At 44.0% G+C, this 20,587-nt stretch overlaps 1 protein-coding gene across 4 annotated transcripts in view; it reads left to right on the forward strand.

Annotated features, from left to right (window-relative positions):
- Positions 1-20,587, forward strand: part of SPRED2 (sprouty related EVH1 domain containing 2) — an 87,609-nt gene that overhangs the window by 40,678 nt on the left and 26,344 nt on the right. The window contains exon 2 of one of the 4 annotated variants that reach the window (XM_028722040.2): positions 9,930-10,087. The exons of 2 other annotated variants lie outside the window; for them this stretch is intronic. Coding sequence is in view for 1 of the 2 variants with exons in the window: in XM_028722039.2 (XP_028577872.2) it covers positions 5,560-5,576 (17 nt within the window). In the remaining variant the exon portion in view is untranslated. Of the gene's footprint in view, positions 1-5,493; positions 5,577-9,929; positions 10,088-20,587 lie in introns of those variants that run through there. One more of the 4 variants, XM_028722039.2, reaches the window with a different exon arrangement.

Raw genomic sequence — 20,587 nt, forward strand, 5'->3', positions numbered from 1 at the left:
TATGCATGCAGAGCAAATGGTTCTCAGCCACCCATCCAAAACGATCCAAGTTACAGGTCAAAATTGCCTGTGTATGTACAGGAGAAATTCTAGAAAGCTTCTGCCTATTTTGCAGATTAGAGAGACAAGCTTCAAGGGAAATCTATGAATTCATGTTAGAGAGTTCAAATGCAAATGCAAGCTCCCCTTCGCTACTTCTCCTTTTGCAACGGATGCAACACAGTCACAGGACTCCTATAAATGCACATAGAAACTCTGCCTCCATACATGATGTCAGAAAGACAAGAGACTCGCTTCCTCATTCAAGCAACGCAGCCAAGAGGAGCAGATAAGGAGACAGACATGTAGAGATGTATGAGAGGTGCTAATATAGCAACCACCAGCTGAATTTTAAGGGAGGAAGAAGACTCAGAAAGGTACAAGAAAAAGAATCAACACGCATACCTGTCTCCTCCTAGAACTGCTAGCACATTTGCAAAGCTAAAGCAGGGCTGGGTCTGGTTTCAAGTTGGATAGGGGGCTGTGTGTTGAGATTACTGCATTGCAGGCGGTTGGACTAGATCAGGCTTCCTCAACCTCGGCCCTTCAGGTGTTTTTGGCCTACAACTCCCATGATCCCTAGCTAGCAGGACCAGTGGTCAGGGATGAAGGGAATTGTATTGTTGTACAGTGGTGCCTCGCAAGACGAAATTAATTCATTCCGCAAGTTTTTTCTTCTTGCGAGTTTTTCGTCTTGCGAAGCACGGTTTCCCATAGGAATGCATTGAAAATCAATCAATGCGTTCCTATGGAGACCGTCCAGGGACAGAGGGGAAGCACCGCACGCCTTCCCCTCTGTCCCCGGACCTGTTTTAAAGCAAGGGAAGGGGCAGCGGGGAGAATCGCTTCTCCCCGTTGCCGCCCCTTGGTTCAAAAGGGGTCCGGGGAGAGAGGGGAAGGCGTGCGCGCCTTCCCCTCTGTCCCCGGAGATTGCGGGGCTGGCAACGGGGAGAAGCGATCTTCTCCCCGCCGCCCCTTGCTTCAAAAGAGGTCCAGGGACAGCGGGGAAGACGCGCTGCGCTTTCCCGCTATCCCCGGAGCTTGCGGGGCAAGCTTCGTTTTGCGAAGCAAGCCCATAGGGAAATGTGTCTTGCGAAGCGGCTAAGAAAAAGAAAAACTCCTTCGTCTAGCGAGTTTTTCGTCTTCCGAGGCGTTCATCTTGCAGGGTACCACTGTATTGCTGTATTGTTTTTAACACTTGATTGGAAGCCACCTAGAGTGGCTGGGGAAACTCAGCCAGATGGGTGGGGTATAAATAATAAATTATTATTATTATTATTATTATTATTATTATTATTATTTATTGTAGTCGCAAAACATCTGGAGGGCTGAGGTTGAGGAAGCCTAGATGACTCTCAGGTACCTCCCAACTCTTCAGTTTCATGATTCTATCATGCCTTTCTCTCTCCCTCTTTTGATCCGTTTAAAGTTACCGTAGTTTAAGGTCCCAAAGCTGGTAGCCATAGTTTTCCCGTTCAGATGGGAAGATATGGTTAATTAGATACTTCCTGTGCATTGTGAAGGGGGGAAAAACCAGTTTGTGCTTATCCCTCCTTAAGTCAAGATACGATCCAAACATGACTGTGTCGATATTACATGCAGGACAACATGGGTGGCTTGGCTTTTTGGTTTGAGGTGTCTGTTGGGAAATCATGGGAAGTTTTGCCAACAATGATGGCTTAAGCCAGTGTTTCCCAACCTTGTGCCTCCAGCTGTTTTTGAACTACAACTCCCATCATCCCTGACTAGCAAGACCAGTGGCAAGGGATGATGGGAATTGTAGTCCAAAAACAGCTGGAGGCACAAGGTTGGGAAACACTGGCTTAAGCTGTTGTTGGTTCACATCCCTTGCACCAGGCATGTCCAGAGTCCGTTTCGGGGGCTGTTTCAGGCATTTTTAAATTTTCTCTTGTCTTAAGATCATTGTTGAGAAGCTTCAAGAGCTGCCAGAAATTCCTTCAGGGGACTGTATACAACATGCACCCTGGCCATCCTGGGTTAAATAATTGTTTTATGAAGGATGAAGACCACCTAAGAGCTTCAGGAAACTAAACTTCTACTGTATGTTATGAAATGCACAACAACACAAAACCAAACCAGTTCCTCCTCATTGTTCCAACTTAGTAGTTCCTCTACTGCAGGCGTGGCCAGAGTGCGTTTCGGGGGCCTAATCCGGCCCGCTGGTCGGTTTAATCCGGCCCCTGTGGCAGTTTATTTCCTGGGATAAAACCCTAAAAAAAAACTCACCAACTTCAACCCTAAAAGAAGCTGAACAACTCCAACCCTTTGGTCAACAACTTTGGTCGACCCTTTGGTTAGCCGCACTCACGGCCCTTCACTTCATCAATTCCGGCCCTCTTTAAAAAAAGTTTGGACACCACTGCTTTATGTCAGTTAAATCATATAATATATGCCTGAAGACTCTACATATTCCATTCTGGAATACCCATTGGATTCTTCTGCCCATCATGGATCTGTGGAAGATTTTCCTTTTCTTTTGCCTCTTTTGAAACAGAGGCAGCTTTCATATTGTCACTGGGGCTTTTTTGGGGAGGAGGGAATTCAATAGCATACTGGCAAATTCAGGTTGTAAAATTAAAGTGGATTTGGTGCTTTTGCACAACAAACCTGTTTCTCCCCCCGCCCTCCAAACAACTTTACTTCTTACAGTTAGGAAAGTGACAGGAAAATGCACTGGGAAGTGTGGGGTGAGAATTCCTTGGTGTAACATTGTGTAACCTCCCTTCTAAGAAAATTGGAACGAATGCCCAAGAAACCGCTGATGTGCAGACAAATCAGAATGAATGTTCAGTAAACAGGTCTGTCTGGAAGCAAACCAGAGTGTGAAAAGCTTGTCTTTGGTTTGTTTTCAAGTACACCCCCTGCCTGCCTCAGGATGATAAACAGGCATGTTATGGTGCTTTTAATCTCTCTTAGGGAAGGAAGTACGCTTTTAAATAAACATCAGATACCTTTCCATTTCTGCTATCTTGAATGAAAACGAAATCTTTAAAATACCTTGCCGTTTGTGTGTGCGTGTGTCGTCACACTGTGCTCTTGAAACTGTTTCAAAGGTACTTCATAATTTTCCCCTTTCTCGCCTTGAAAAATCCAAGTGAATTAAAAGCAATTAGAGCTTCAAAGCCAGCTATATTTAAAAATAGTAGCATTTTTGTGCATGTTTCTTCAATAGAATCCTTCGCCTATTGGAAACAGCAAGGCTGGATCTCTTCCAGCCTTCTTCTATATTATTTGATAACTTAGTTGTGACTAAAGCCTTCAACATACTCTGAATATTTAGATAAATGCTGCTTTTTAATTTTAAAAAGAGCACTCTGTGCTCCTTTTGATCTGACTCACTTATCCCTTCCATCAACGCCTGCCGTCCTCTTCACAAACCACTTCTGCTACTGAGCTCTGTCATCTGTAGGCTGCACAGTTAATACAGGATTGATCAAAACTGGGTGGTTGTGATGCATAGCTATATTTACATAAGCCTGCAGAACTATCTGCCTTGTTTCAGGCTTCTCTCCGCTGTCAAAATCTAGAGAATTCTAGTTCCACACTCTTCTCTACATACCTCTTAACTGTCCCTCCAGGCGATTCCAGTGGCTGGTCCCAACATGTGGAATTTGGGGGGGGGGGGTCCCCACCTGCTTCTGCTCTCTGATTGTTATGTAGCCTCCCCTTCTCTTAGGGAGAGGCTTGTCCTGTTCCTCCGCACCCTTCTCTTTTGTAGGAAGTTTGTGCTAACATCCACTTTTGACTTCAGTTGTGGTTTGCTGGCCCCAGCCTTTGTAGCTCTTGCACTTGGAAATAAGGTAAAGGTAAAGGGACCCCTGACCATTAGGTCCAGTCGCGGACGACTCTGGGGTTGCGGCGCTCATCTCGCTTTATTGGCCGAGGGAGCCTGCGTACAGCTTCCGGGTCATGTGGCCAGCATGACTAAGCCGCTTCTGGCAAACCAGAGCAGAGCACAGAAACGCCGTTTACTTTCCTGCCGGAGCGGTACCTATTTATCTACTTGCACTTTGACATACTTTCAAACTGCTAGGTGGGCAGGAGCAGGGACCGAGCAACGGGAGCTCACCCCATTGCGGGGATTTGAACCGCCGACCTTCTGATCGGCAAGTCCTAGGCTCTGTGGTTTAGACAAATGCAGAAGAGCGCCTGTTCGGTTGAACTAATACTCCCACAACTTCCCCCCTCTACCCCCCCCCCCGCCCGCCATGTTTAAATCAGTTGGGCTCCAAAACCAGAAATATTCTCAACTTCTGGCAGGAAAGGGGTTTTAAAAGGAGAATTGGTGAGTGCGGAAGGGGTTAAACGCCCCCTTCTCCCCATGCCAGTTCTCCAATACAAATAACCCCTCTGCCCCTCCCCCAATGTTTGTTGGACCTTGGCAATTGATGCTTCCCTATGAATGACGTGTCTTATGACATGGGTAGGCAAACTAAGGCCCAGGGGCCGGATCTGGCCCAATCGCAGATGGTCCAGGAATCAGCGTGTTTTTACATGAGTAGAGTGTGTGCTTTCATTTAAAATGCATCTCTGGGTTACTTGTGGGGCATAGGAATTCGTTCATTTTCATTTTTATTTTCAGAATATAGTCCGGCCCCCCACAAGGTCTGGGGGAAGGTGGACCGGCCCCCTGCTGAAAAAGTTTGCTGACCCCTGTAAGCCCCACGTGATCAGCCAGATGGGACCAATATGTAGTTCCATAATGACCAACACCAAATCACGAATGGGAGGAAGAAAATAAAAAAAATATATAATGGAATCAAGTATTTATTACAATGTCATTGTGATAAATATTTCAGTGCATTTTAAGGACAGATGCTCTTTTATCAGGGGAAGCTATTTTGAACAGATTCCGTCCATAAGCCACAATGCAAGGCTCTCTCTAACTTCTCAGAGGTCCGTGGGCTGCCTCGCATGGCTCTGTGGCCTGTGTTTGCCTGGGCTGGTCACTGTTTTGTGCAGGTGTGGTCCACTCCACCAGATGTACATTGCACCAAATCGGAATAGCACCAGCCCCTAGCATCCTTAGCGGTCCTTGAGTAAAATGTTTGTGTTGCAGCTTTTAACCTCCTCGCATCGGAAGCAGTGCTGAGACATTCAGTTGGTTCAGGGCAATGCAAGGATGGTTGCTCAGTGGTGAGGGTGCAGGATATAAATGGGAATAACAGGATGCTGCTGGTGGTTTTTAAAACAACACCAACAGAGAAGGTGGAAGAGTAAAGTGGAAGTGTTTGGTCAGTTTTTGGTTTAATTCACTGTGGGAATGCTGAAACATGAGGCACTACGCAACTGGCCTATAAAATGCAGAATAGTCCTTGGATGACTCATCTAGTACAATGCAGTATATTTGTCAAGGAGACTGAATCATGCGGGGGGGGGGGGAGCCACTTTTCTACTAACCAGCTGGTATTCGAGTCAGCAAGGCAATCCATTTTATCGTATGGTTTATTGTGGCAATAATGGTAAAAACTGCACGCGGGGTTATAAAATGTAGAGGAAATGGCATCTGTCGGCAGGTACGTGTCTTCCTCTTTTAGATGCTGTTGTGTGCCTGGGCTCAGGTAGCCGGATTTTTCCTCTTTCCATGGTTTCTAGTCTCCCTTTTTAAAAACAAGTCTGTATATTCTGCAGTGGTCTGTTGTGGAAAGAAGGCACATTTTAATGGCTTACGTTTAAGATGTTTCACTGAGGAGAGTAACTTGTGCTTACATGACCCTATTGGACTGAAATGTGGAGTTGGGGGGGGGGGAGAGGGATGAAGGCTATCTGTTCATGAACTGAGTGACAGGGCAAAAAGGGAACTGGATTTTGAATGGCAAAGCATATCATTGGGGACTGCGGCTCTTATCTATATGAGTTGGCAGGTGACTAACATTTCTTGAAGGATGAGTGTATCTATCATAGCTGATTTGAGTTGTGATAAATTAGACTTTAACCAACGGTATATGCAGTAATAGCAGAGGGCTCTTGCCCTGGGGAGGATTTCCCTCTCACCAAATTCAAAAATGGACAATTTCTTTTATACTTCACAAAATGCTGTGTTGCTATTTATTTTTGCCTGTATTTGCTTTATGCAGCATTAAAAAAACAAAAACAAACCAGGGATGAAAAAAAGAGAAATTCAACCTCAGGTAGAGGTACATTTATGGAAGTCTGTGGGGACACTTACATTTTGCCAGTGGCCTGGTGGTGAAGCTTGCTGATCCAGTAATCCAACTGTTCTATTTATAGCTATGCCTGTAAAGCATAACAAAGCCTAGGGGTCGGGCCAGTTTTGCTGATAGATGTGCTTAGCATCACAGCTTAAGCTAATGGTCCCTAAAGGTAAAGGACCCCTGACAGTAAAGTCCAGTCGCAGACGACTCTGGGGTTGCAGTGCTCATCTCGCTTTACTGGCCGAGGGAGCCGATGTTTGTCTGCGGACAGTTTATCTGGGTTATGTGGCCAGCATGACTAAGCCGCTTCTGGCGAACCAGAGCAGCGCACGGAAACGCCGTTTACCTTCCCGCTGGAGCAGTACCTATTTATCTACTTGCACTTTGACATGCTTTCGAACTGCTAGGTTGGCAGGAGCTGGGATCGAGCAACGGGAGTTCACCCCGTCGTGGGGATTCGAACTGCCGGCCTTCTGATCGGCGAGCCCTAGGCTCTGTGGTTTAGACCACAGCACCACCATGTCCCAGTTGTCCCTCGGTCCCCTTCAAAGCCCCTCCAAAACTTTAAGCAGGCTTCACCAGCAAAAGCTCGTCTTCCAACAGAGCCCAACTTCCTATCATTTCCGTATCTGTGGAATATTTTGCCAAAAGACAGAAGTGAATTTTGATAGAGAAACGTTATTGAAGAAATGCTTTCCCTTTTGTATTAATTTGATAACAGCAACAAAATGCAAACATAACAGCAGCAAAGAAAACACAATAATCAAAAATGTTAATCATAAGGCATCACAGCCTGGAAGGACAAATGCTTTGACACACGGCTCGTCAAGCAATACTTGTATTAATGAACTGTAGCCATAGCACATGTGACCATGCTATCTACAGGGAGACTTGACTGGGGAGTTTTAGAAGAAACAGGAAGAATAGTAGTTGTCTAACGACAAGGTTATCTTGATTTTTAAAAATGACATACATCATCTGTATGTCTTCTTTTTCTTTTCTTTTTTTCAAGTAACAAATAATTGTCTGAGGACCGTTTTCAGCCATGGATGCAATTGTAGAAGAATTATCAATTCATTAAAATTCCCCCTTCTGTGTGTTCACCCTCTCAATATGACATCTAGTTATTTTATTAAAAGCAATTGTACCCTACACTCATCTTACAGTATTTGAAATCTACAATTATCTAAAAGAAACAGGAGCCATCACTTAAAAACAAACACTTAAAAAAATTACTTGCTGCATGAAGCAAAAGTCTTCTGGAATAAAACAAAGTGTTCACCAATTGGCAAAGACGAAGGAGAGGATATGTGTATATGTCTGTATTTTCACAGTTTATTACTTGCTCATTCTCTGGACATCAGGGAAAGAAACTTGTGAGTGAGTGGTTCCTGGATCTTGGAAGACAGAAAATTGCCTCCCCTGCCCTCTGTAACCTTCTAGATGTATTACTATGTGGGTCTATCCTTTGAGTCAGTCTGGGGGTTGCCGCTTGTGTACTTGTGGGATAACAAAAGGCGAGGTGGATGAAATATCCTGAATTGGATTATATTGTTTTCAGTGTTGCTTTCAATCTTTCTTGTCCCCACTCACCTCCATCCCGCTTTCATTTTATTTTATTTTGAAGAACAGAGTTGATGACCCATAGGACAGAAAGTTGGGCAGGGGGAGGAGCAAAGGAGGCAAAGAGAAGAGAAATAAATTTTTGATGTAAATCAGAAAATGTAGCTCATTCCCAAATGCCGTTTGTTGGAATGTTAAATAATGTGATGTTTCGCTCGAAAACTTGGTTCAGAGGTTTACCTTTTCACCTAAGGAATTCATGTCACTTTTCAGCCTGCAATTCTCTTGTGATTTTCAATACCGTGATCAGTAATCATTAAGTTCTCCCTTCCCCACCCACAGTCTCAAGCTGTCAGGATCAGACCAGCACGCACAGATCTCATCCAAAGAATCTAGCCAAAGTACCACAATAGTCTGCCCCTGATCAAACAGTGAACCCCAAAGAAACACACTTTCAAAGAGAATGTGAAATATGAATAGTAAACAAGGCAAATTGACAAGGATGTGAAGAAAGCATGACAGGTTGCACAATGCCTTTTTTCTTGGTATCAAGAATCTCCATCACATAAACACAGTGACCTTGGACTTGTGTGAGGCTTCTCCACATTTCGAGTCATAGAATCATAGAATCATAGAGTTGGAAGAGACCACAACTGCCATCGAGTCCAACCCCCTGCCAAGCAGGAAACACCATCAGAGCACTCCTGACATATGGTTGTCAAGCCTCTGCTTAAAGACCTCCAAAGACGGAGCCTCCACCACACTCCTTGGCAGCAAATTCCACTGTCGAACAGCTCTTACTGTCAGGAAATTCTTCCTAATGTTTAGGTGGAATCTTCTTTCTTGTAGTTTGGATCCATTGCTCCGTGTCCGCTTCTCTGGAGCAGCAGAAAACAACCTTTCTCCCTCCTCCATATGACATCCTTTTATATATTTGAACATGGCTATCATATCACCCCTTAACCTCCTCTTCTCCAGGCTAAACATGCCCAGCTCCCTTAGCCGTTCCTCATAAGGCATCGTTTCCAGACCTTTGACCATTTTGGTTGCCCTCCTCTGGACACGTTCCAATTTGTCAGCGTCCTTCTTGAACTGTGGTGCCCAGAACTGGACACAGTACTCCAGGTGAGGTCTGACCAGAGCAGAATACAGTGGCACTATTACTTCCCTTGATCTAGATGCTATACTCCTATTGATGCAGCCCAGAATTGCATTGGCTTTTTTAGCTGCCGCGTCACACTGTTGGCTCATGTCAAGTTTGTGGTCAACCAAGACTCCTAGATCCTTTTCACATCCTTTTCACTGGTTATAACTTGGGATCTGAAAACAGATCTTCATAAAGCTGAAACATCAACCATCACCAACAAAAGCCACCCCATCTTTGGCAACTCTGCAGGGGGGCATAGGCTTTTTGCTGAGCCCGCTCTGTTCCGCACTTCTGGCCACTTGCAGCCTAAACTTTTGCAGAGAAAGTATCCTAGAAGAATGCTGTGGCAATTTCAACCAGAAGTAAGGGAAGATACGACCTTGAAATGTCTTTGGGGGTCCAGGCTTTCTAAGGGCTTGTTGAGGTAGTATCTCCTTGAGTTATGTCTGGGAAACAACACTCCTGCAACTTCCCGATGGCTGAAAATGAAGCTGTGAAATGGGACCCAGAGGGACATCACAAGAAGGTTTCATTGCGCTGAGCAGCAATTACCTTTTGTGTCTTTTCTGCCAGGGATTCATAGAAGCCCTCCAGTAGCTCCACATCTAAAAGAACAGGACACCATGTCCCCTGATAACTCTTGCCCAAGATCAACCGATAGGGCAGCAGAATGCAATCAAAGTGATGGCATCTCCCAATGATTCCTGGATATATGCTTTCTCCTGGGATAGAAATCCTTTTGCCTATCGCAAGCAAAAAAGCTAATTGGCATCCCATTTTCCACTGTTTCCAGCAAGGAAAAGCACGGCAGATTGCACAATACTTTTTTTCTGGGAACGCCTCCCACTTCACTGGTCTACACGTCAACAATCTCATGCTTCTATTAATAGGTTTGTTTTATCCCATGGGTGGTATCCTAGAATTGAACTCCCTACCATTGGCCCATCTGGGATAAAATAAATTTCATTGGTTAACTTCAAAAGCTATGATGTCATTGATTCCAGATCTCAGACCAACCCTCCAATAAATAGAGAGAAGAGTTTTTGCTGGTACACATCTTCCACTTCCACTTCCAGAAACATGACCAAGGCAATACCAGAGGTGTGTCTATTAGAGGACCTGTCTTCCTCCAGGCATCTAAGCTTTATATATTCTAGAAGAGGTAAATCTTTGAACGAAAAGCATTTTTGTTTATTAAAAAAAACTAGGAATGTGATCTTTTGATACTTGTCTTTTGAGCCAGCGTTCTTGTCCTTTGTTGATATTGTAACAAAATGCTTTAGCCTAGGAATTCTGCTTATGTGATTCTGGTAAAAGTGATGCATATTGCTTTCTCTGTGTGCAAGCAATGCAGACTAACGTATACTTTCCAAAAGGATTTATTGGTATTTATCATACAAGGACCTGCAGCCCTTATAGCCTGCTGTAAGTAGGAGCAGATATTCTTTTCATGGTGTTAGGAGACTTACCCACAGTGTTTAAAAGTAAACCATTTCAATTTCCCAATGTTGGCTTGTGTTTACAGAGTCTCAAATGTAGGCTGTATTCATCACCAAGATGACCACTTGGATAGCAGCTGAGCAGGTAGCATCTTGCCAGCCAGAATAGTTTGGTGTTTGAGTTTTGGGGTTTCTTGGCTGCGGGGCAGTTGCTGCTAGTCATTTAGTTTCCATGCAAATTAAGTGGGTGTTAAAATTTACTGGTTACCACTAAAACTTGTACTGTGCTAAACTTGCAGCCATTCTACACATCGCACAGAATGTGATGTTAGCCTAGGATTGCATATGCAATAGCTTGCCACAAAGAAAGCTGCACTAAACCTTTTTCCCCCTCTGGTTTCCGAGTTATGCAGGGAATTCTGTCTGTGCAGGAGCGCACTCAGATCTGGCAGATATGTCATACCCACCAGAAGTAGCACGATTCAGGAATTTGCTGCTTTAATCTGCATAATGTATTGATAGGTCCTTGATCTGCAAAGAAAAGAACTTTGTGCAGTCACCTGCCTTAGAAAAGCTGTGATTCCCGTGAGTGTTTTGAAGAAGAGACTCAGGCAGAGACTCAGCAAATAGATCCAGAGAAATACGGGCCAGCTTAACTTCAAACTGTGGTGACACGCATGGCCATCTGAAGGGCGTTTGCTGAAAGTTAAGAACATTGCTGCTAGCAATATATACTACAGCTTCTATAGCCTACGTATAGTAGGGGTGTTTAAAATGAGAGTCGCCATAGCGACCCGTAGTTAAAAGTAGAAGTCGGCAAATGCGTCCTCTTTTTCCCCTCTTCAAAATATGGCAGCCCTAGGTAAAAGAACTGAGGAACTGCTGTAGTTAAATGATTCCTCCAGTAGATTTGAGATTAGAGTTCAATTCTGTTTTTAGAGAATGCTAGCCTTCAAATAATGCTCTGTTTTTTTCCGAAAACAAAAAACACCTACCAGGCAGCCAATGAAATTTGCTTTTTCCAAGTAATTGGATCAATCTGGTTTATTCCTTTTTACCATGACCTCATGTGAATGCGAATGCAGAATGTGAAGCTGAATGGAGTTAGTGCAGATTCTGAATGGTGTTTCAGCCATTAATTTGCCTCTTTATTGGATTCCGCCCTTTCCTTTTGTCTGTTCCCATTTAACAACCTCCACCTTTGACCTCTGACACTATAATGTTCTTTTGCTGAATGGGTGCTTTAGAGCCAGATGATTATTCCATTGTAAATTGTGGAGTCATTAGGAGCACTCTATTCTTCAAGCTTTTTGCTGTGCCAAATGGTTTGTTCTGTGCTTGAAGATTCTGGAGAGAAATAAGGGTGTTTGTTCTCCACAGAACTCAGTTTGGTCATAGCACAAAGTGTAAGAATATGTGGGTTACATGCATCCTTGGCTCTGTAAGCAGCCACATCAGTGCAAAGTAATTTAATGCATCTCTAATTATAGAATTTTTGAAGAATTATAAGTCAAATGCTTGGGCATAGAAAAGTTTGCTCATTTTAATTCCCCCCTTGCTTGTAAAAATAAACAGGTTCTGAAATCATTTCAGATTACAACTTGTTTATGGTGAGAGGGGTAATTGTTCGTTTTTATGCAGTTTGTCTCTGTTTTGCCAGTGAATTCAAAGTTTCTTTGCTTATTTCTTTAGTGCATTTGTCTCTTTTGAGTGGTGAGGGGGATGGGAGGTGTTAACTATGAAACGGAACCCATCTAAGAGAGAAGCAATTTAGGTTTTTCCAAGTTATTTCTTGTATTGGCCAACACTTTAAATTAAAAGTGTAAAGAAGAATTATTGAAGTTTGGAAGAGTTTCAGCTCCCCAGCTTGGTCTGTTGAAGGCCAGAGACTTGCTTCTGACTTCATAGCAAAAATCCCCTTTCCATCACACCCAAACACTTTAATAATTTGCAGTTTGGGGATCCATGGTCCCTTCTGATGGGTACAGGATGGAATTATGCTTTTAAATATAGTGATTTCTTGCTATTCCCAATCTGAGAAATCTGCAAGCAGATCAGCCTACCACATAATCTTAGCTGAACAGAGCAGAATGCTATCATCAAAGGATCTGAGAGAAGGGCTGTCCCCCAGCCTCCCATATGACGCTTGGTTTCTAACACGCCCATCCCCATTCAGAACTCAAGTGAAATCAAAAGTGTTCGCTCCCACCACAAAATTCAAGTATTTTCTATTACTGCTGTTGCAAAAAGTTGCTGTTGCAAAAAGTCACTGTGGTCATTCTGTATAGAACTGGACTTTCCATAGAATAGTCATTGGATTTTCATGGTCTTTTGGCTCAACTGTTTATAATTGTTGGGAAGTATGACTCTCAGCTTTCTAACGAAAAGTAAAGACAGCTTTATTTGAGGCTGACCGAGCTGCTGCAGGGGTTGTGTACACACACACACACACACACACACACACACACACACTGCTGTTCTTGTTTACTTTGATTTCCTTTTCCTTCTTAAATACTCTTTCAGCCATATTAAGGTACTTTGGCATGAGATGGGGAGTGCATTTACACATGTTTTCTCTACACCTGGTTGTTTACCTGCCTACTACATCCATGCATATGATGAAGTGGGCTCTCTTCTCCTTGGAGGTTTATGCCACAGTAAGTCTGCTTCAAGTGTTACATCTGTTATGGTGCTACAATTCTCCTGTTTTAAAGCCTTAAGGCTAATGGGAGGAGGTGGCACTCAAAATGTTTTCACACTGTGCCTAATGCAAGTTAGCACAGCTACTGCTTCTCCTGTGTCAGTTTAGCCACTCCTTTAAACTTTAGGCAGAGAGCAGATGATTTAACAGGTTGGGACTTCCCTCTCCCCTTTTACCATAATTTTAATCAAGGTAATACAACACTGGGATGCAGGTGGCGCTGTGGGTTAAACCACAGAGCCTAGGACTTGCCGATCAGAAGGTCGGCGTTCGAATCAGCGCGACGGGGTGAGCGCCCGTTGCTCAGTCCCTGCTCCTGCCAACCTAGCAGTTCTAAAGCACGTCAAGTGCAAGTAGATAAATAGGTGCCGCTCCGGCGGGAAGGTAAACGGCGTTTCCATGCGCTGCTCTGGTTCGCCAGAAGCAGCTTAGTCATGCTGGCCACATGACCCAGATAAACTGTAAGTTGTAAGGCAGGGGTAGGCAACCTAAGGCCCATGGGCCACAAGTGGCCCATGGGGATCGTTAACTAGTATACCTGAAGGAGCGTCTCCACCTCCATCGTTCTGCCCGGACACCGAGGTCCAGTGCCAAGGGCCTTCTGGCGGTTCCCTCACTACGAAAAGCCAAGTTACAGGGAACCAGGCAGAGGGCCTTCTCAGTAGTGGCGCCCTCCCACCAGATATCAAAGAGAAAAATAACTACCAAACTTTTAGAAGACATCTGAAGGCAGCCCTGTTTAGGGAAGCTTTTAATGTTTAATAGATTACTGTATTTTAATATTCTGTTGGAAGCTGCCCAGAGTGGCTGGGGAAACCCAGCCAGATGGGTGGGGTATAAATAATAAATTATTATTATTATTATTATTATTATTATTATTATTATTATTAACTGGCCCACAAGCCAACCCTGAACCGAGCTGTCCACTTAGCGAGTCCCTGCACGCTGCGCTAAACCGGCGTGGTGTGGGGACTCGCTTCTGCGGCGCCGGAGATTGCGTCTGCAGAGACGCCAAAAATCACATCTGTGCAGACACAGACACTGGAAATCGTGGGTGCGCGTTTACATGCCCGCGCAATCTGGCCAACCGGGAGACCTCCACTGGAGTGAACTGGCCCAGGCGAGGTAAACCTTGCCGCCCCCTGTTGTAAGGATTATTGCGTAAGTATTTTGAACTACTTAAAAGCACTACATAAATAGTAAATATTAATAATAAGTATAATTATTGTACAAAACGCATTTTGGAAGGAAATTAGTTGTTTATGTTAAAGCAAGAAAGCTGACAGTTACTGTGTTTTGAGCTATATTTGAGTAACCAAATTTGTGCCTCTTGTTTTTGCTGCTTTCTAAATGAAATAGAAAGAGAATTGGGGCGGGGGGGGAGTGTTGGAGCGCTGTTAGTGCTACACATTTAGAGACAGCAGATAATTAAACGCATATGTTCTGCTTCTTGACCCAAGTCCTATGTTTGCCAAGGAACACTTAAAGAATACAGTCCAGAAAGTATTTTTAGATTTTAAGCACCCCTGGAGATAAACTGCAAGTACTGTAGTTGTATTTTAAGTCAAAGCAAGATGATTCTGCAGTGCAGAATTATAAATAAATAAATAAATTGAAAGGATGCTGTTGTTACATTGAATCTGTTTCAGTGAATAGCAGATGAAATATAAAAAGGTAAAGGACCCCTGACAGTTAAGTCCAGTCGCAGACGACTCTGGGGTTGCGGCGCTCATCTCGCTTTAGTGGCTGAGGGAGCCGGCGTTTGTCCGCAGACAGTTTGTCCGGGTCATGTGGCCAGCATGACTAAGCCGCTTCTGGCGAACCAGAGCAGCGCACGTTAACAGTACAAAGGCTTGGTGGATGCTGGCGTGTAGGGCATATGATTGGCATCTCACCCCCCCCCCCCCAAAAAAAAAGCCTCCAATATATTTCGCTTCTGTATGGTATACTGCCCAGCTATGCTGAAGAAAACCTAGTAAGTGGGAGTCTCCATTTTGCTTTTCCTGCTAATTGGTGTGGGGCTACCCACCTCAGTATTGGGTGAATTGATGAGTCTTGTTCTAGGTGGGATGAATGCAAACCTTGGGACGCTGCGATGGAAGGAAAGGGCTGGCAGGTTTCCAGGTAGCTCAGGAGTCCAGAGACCTGCATTTTCTACCACCATAGATATCAGTTGAGCTAAATCAGCCAATTAACACAAGTAAGAGCAGACTGCACAGATGAAACTCTGCTGCAAGAATGGACTTGAGTTGTTGGGCTTACAGGTTACACATTACAAGGGACACATTCAAGGGCGTCTGTGACCTTGGCGGTTCTGCTATGAAAAGTGGATACAGGAAAGGATCTGTGGAGCTATTGCTGGGCAGGGGCACTTTCACTTCAGTATAGCACCAGGCTGAATCCTGCCATGATACAGCCGTCATGTCCTGCATCTTACGGAATGACATATTACTGCATATGGCAATCTCTTGTTTCCACCAGATCCTTCTGTTGGCGGTCTGGGGAGATGGTGGTACATTTATTGTGTGAGTTTTGTCTTGAAGAGTTCAAATTATGTTTCTATTCTGGGGGGAAGGGCCGTTTCTTCTTGTGTTCATTCTGAGAGAGAAGGTTCAGTGGCCATACAATAGAGTACAGTCATACCTCGGGTTGAAGTAGCTTCAGGATAGGTACCATATTTTTCGCTCTATAAGACACACTTTTCCCCTCCTAAAAAGTGAGGGGAAATGTGTGTGCGTCTTACGGAGTGAGTGCAGGCTCCATGGCTTCAGAAAAAGCAATGCGAAGCCTCCGATGAAATGAAAATGAAAAGGAAATGGAAGGGGCTCCACTTCGCTGAAGGGGCGCTGCACAGAGAGGGAGAGAATATTTTTTTTCTTGTTCTCCTCTAAAACTAGGTGCGTCTTATGGTCGGGTGCGTCTTATAGAGCAAAAAATACGGTATTTTCGGGTTGCGCGCTGCGGCAGCCCGGAATTAACGGAGCGCGTTACTTCCAGGTTTCGCCGCATGCGCGGACGCTCAAAATGACGTCATGTGCAGAAGCGGCGAATTGCGATCTACAGACGCACGGGCGCAGGTTGTGTTCGCTTCTGGATGCAAACGGGGCTCCGGAACGGATCCCGTTCGCATCCAGAGGTACCACTGTATAAATTTAAACTGGTGTCGAAAATAGTTTCATGAGTGGTTTACCGTCTCTTTCTGGTGTCTTTGATACCATGAAGCAGCAACTACATTTTCCCCCTTCTGCCCTGAGGAAATGTTAGAAAAGTATCCTCAAAAGGGCTGGGTAGCAAATGTGTCCTGGAACACCTTTATGGCCTGGCTATCTGTTGTTGGCACAGATCTGTCTCAAGACAATGGAGTGCACCTCCAGGGGTGAGAATAACAGTGACTGCTGCGGCTGCAGAGACCAGTAACATGTAACTATTGCCTCCTGTGTTGTTTCTGCTGCGTTAGCAGCAAGAAAGTGACCTCTCTGGTGCGCAGACCTGGGCAGTGTGTATGGAGGCCCTGGGGTGCCCAAATGAAAGCAAAATAATACATTTAGTAGCAACTGGGCTGCGGGAGTTGCCGGAAGGAGGTGTACATGGAGCCATCCAACCATCTTAGAGACTCCACTCTGGATTTCTGTATGGTTTACTCCTTGGTTTTTTCTTCTCCCAAAGATGTTCCGCAAGGCAGCAAAGGTTTAGGATCAGAGTTTTCCTTCTTCTTAGACAGGCTACCTTCTCAGGTTGATGAGCCCCATCAGGTCCTCGCTGCCCTCTGCAGCACGTGCAGGATCCAACCACCTTCTTGAACGTTGGACCCACTCTTGGTCTCATCCTCTCAGTCTGTCAGAGGGTTTGTTCCTCAGGCTTTTCTTCTCCCAGAGATGTCCCACAAGGCTGTCTAACCAGGAAATATTGTTGTGTCAGTGTTGCGTGAGGCAGCTCGGTATCACATTTAGTTTTCAGAATATTTTGTATTTTGGGGGTGGGATGGGAGCTTCAGTCTTGTACACGGTTAGAAAAGGGTTCACAGGCAAGCTTTGAGTGTTCAGGCTTAGTATGGTTGTCTACTATATATTTTGGAAACAATTTGGATGTTGGGAAAGGGGTTATTAATTCAGGACATGACAGATTTGGGTTCCCTTGTTGAATCCGTTTATTCTTGAATATATAAAGGAAACAGTAAGTGAACAGGATCAAAGCTAATGACTAATTTGTTTAGTGCTGTTGAGGCAGAATTGTCCTCAAAGTGGCAATCATGTGATATTTAAGTTGAAATCCATCTTTTTAAAGAATGTGGAAAATAGTGTGTTTGGTAAAATTGATGTTTGAATTCAGGGAAGAGAGGCAGGGAGAGAGAACCTCTAAAAGAAAGAAAAATACTGCATTTGAACGTTTGGAATACAGGATATGTTCAGGTTTTAATTTTTAATTTACTTATTACACTAATTTACACCACAGCTTTCCAGATACAAATCCTTCCAAGGCAGCTTATATTATCTTTTTTAAAAAAAGAAGTACAGTATTTTAAACAATGGCGGCAGTATCTGAAAGACCATATTCGCTCATACAAACCTGCCTCGGTTTTGAGATCTTTGAGGGAGACCCTTCTCGCAGACCCACCACCCTCCCGGGCAAATTTAGTTTGAATGTGGGAAAGGGCCTTCTTGGTGGCTGCTCCCTCCCTGGAGAAGCTAGACTGGCTCCCTCATTGTTTCGCCAGCAGGTGAAGACCTTGTTCCAGTAGGCTTTGTGGAACTGACTGCATTTAATGAAAGGGTTGGTTCCATGCTGTTTTTGTTGTGATTATATGGTTTTAATTGATGAGCTGTATAACTGTCTTTCTATCTATCTATCTATCTATCTATCTATCTATCTATCTATCTATCTATCATCTATCATCTTCTATCTATCATCTATCTATCTATCTATCTATCTATCTATCTATCTATCTATCTATCTATCATCTATCTAATCTATCATCTATCTTTATCTATCATCTATCTATCTATCATCTATCTATAATTTCAACCAATGTTTTTAATGGTTATTTTCCTATGTTTTTAGCTGTTCTTCTTTTTACCTGTAAGTTGGCTTGAGTCCCAGTCAGGGGAAAAGTCATGGCGGTAATAATAATAATAATAATAATAATAATAATAATAATAATACATCATCAGGCTCCTTCCAGCAGGGGAGTTGATGATAGAGCAACCCTGGGATGGGTTCTGAGGTGGTCTTGCCTGCATCTGCTCTTCTTTTGGCCTCCTTCTGGGTAACTGATAACTGATAACCGAATAGCTTGCGATGAGAGGGGAAATCCAGTTGGAGCAGGTTCTGAGCTGGTCTTCACCTACCTACCATTTTCTTCTCACCTCATGAATTAAGGAGTTACCATTACTATTCATGTCCGTATTCTTTTCTTACACAAGTAGGGGACAGGATGGATATTTATCTGAGGAAGGCTGTGCTTGATGATTAGCCAAACACAGCTGCAATTGTATTTGAAGAATACATTTTTTTAGATTTGCCTTGAGAGAGTCGTTAAACCTCTTTTGTTGACCACCAGCATTACGCTTTCCAGTTTTAAGTTCAGAATAGGGTAGTTGCTTTGGAAGACGATCAACAAGCATCTGCACAACATGACCAGTCCAATAAAGTTAATGTTGAAGAATTATGGCTTCGACACTGGTGATCTTTGCTTCTTCCAGTACAATGGTATTAGTTTGCCTGTCTTCCCATGCAATGTGCAAAAATTTTCAGTCACCATTGATGGAATCTTTCAAGGAGTTGGAGATGGCATTTATAAGTGGTCCATGTTTCACAAGCATACAGTAAGGTTGGTAGTACAATAGCTTTGTAAACAAGCATTTCGGTTTCTCTGCAAATGTCCCAGTCCTCAAACACACTGCAGTTCAATTGGAAGAAAGCTGCACTTGCAGAGCTCAGACGTTGCTGGATTTCGGCATCAATGCCATCCCTTGTGGAGAGATAACTGTCCAGGTAGGAGAAATTATCAACATTTTCCAACGTTACACCATTGAGTTGGATTTGTGGCACTGCAGGGGGGTTGTTTTGTGCTTGTTGGTGCAGCACTTTCATTTTTTGGATATTGAGCAATAGGCCAAGCTTTTTGTAAGCTTCTGCAAAAATATAGGATGGTTTGGAGGTTAACCTGAGTGAGCACACACTACGTTGTCATCAGTATACTGAAGCTCTATGACAGAAATTATGGTAGCCATACTCTTTACTTTCAGCCTACTCAGATTCAATCTGTTCGATACATGATTTCTACTCCAGTGGGGAGTTTCCCTTTGACAAAGTGTAGGATCATGGCAATGAAAATAATAGAGCTGGCGCAATAACACAACCCTGTTTAACGCCTGATCCCACTGTGAATGGTTACTGTTATATTGTCTATGGGGCTATCTGTTTAGCCCATTTTAGTGTTGGCTAAGTTCTAAAATCTTCCTGAATGTTTTAACTGTGTATTGACAAATGTACTTTTTTCTGACTGACGGTCGAATAAAAGGTTGATGATGATGATGGTTATATTGTCATGGAGGAGTCAAAGGATGTTCATAAATTTATCTGGGCAGCCAATTTTCAGAAGGACGGTCCACAGGACACTACAATTTACAGTGTTGAAGGCCTTAGTCAGTCAATAAACACCATATACAGGGGTTGGTTTTGCGCTCTGCATTTTTCTTGAATCTGGTGAATGGTGAATATCATGTCCACTGTCCCCCTAGAACAGGGGTCTGCAACCCGCGGCTCCGGAGCCGCATGTGGCTCTTTTACATCTTTGCCGCGGCTCCGGGGCGGATACTAGCGAGGGGAGGAGGCGCATTGTGCGCCCCGACACTCCTCACTGTGGCGGGCACTGTACTGGCTGTGACGTCGCATGGGGGCGGTGCGTGCATTAGTCACGCACCGTCCCGACATCACCTTCCCGCCTGCTGTCAGATCGCGGCTCCAGAGATATATTTGTTTTAAATGTCACAATGGTTTTGCGGCTCCCAGTTGTTGTTTTTTCTTCAAAAACGGGTCCAAGTGGCTCTTTTTGTGTTAAAGGTTGCAGACCCCTGCCCTAGAAGGTCGGAAACCATTTTGGGATCCAGGAAGGGTAGCCTTGGATATTGTTAGAAGACAGTTTGCTAAGATCCTTGTAAGAGTTTTGCTGGCCGCATCTAATAAAGAGATGCCTTGATAATTTCCACAATCTGTTCTATCGCCTTTTTAAAGAGGGATTGATAAATTTGGCATCTCTAAAGTCTGCTGGGATTTCTTCTCTTTCCCAGATTTTTTTCCATGAGCTTGTGAATTTGTTGTGTAAGTTCATTTCCGTCCACTTTGAAGGCTTCGGCAGGTATCCCAACAGGTCCGCTGGCTTTGTAGTTTTTCATTTGGTTAATAGCTGTACACAATTCTCCCAGATTTGGAGGTACTGCAAGCTCATCTCTAATTTGTTTTTGCGGAATTTGTGAGAGGACCTCAGCAGCTACCGGGGAGTTGCGGTTAAGGAGATGCTGGT

Source organism: Podarcis muralis, chromosome 3 (genome assembly GCF_964188315.1).
Source record: "Podarcis muralis chromosome 3, rPodMur119.hap1.1, whole genome shotgun sequence".
Classification (NCBI taxonomy): domain Eukaryota; kingdom Metazoa; phylum Chordata; class Lepidosauria; order Squamata; family Lacertidae; genus Podarcis; species Podarcis muralis.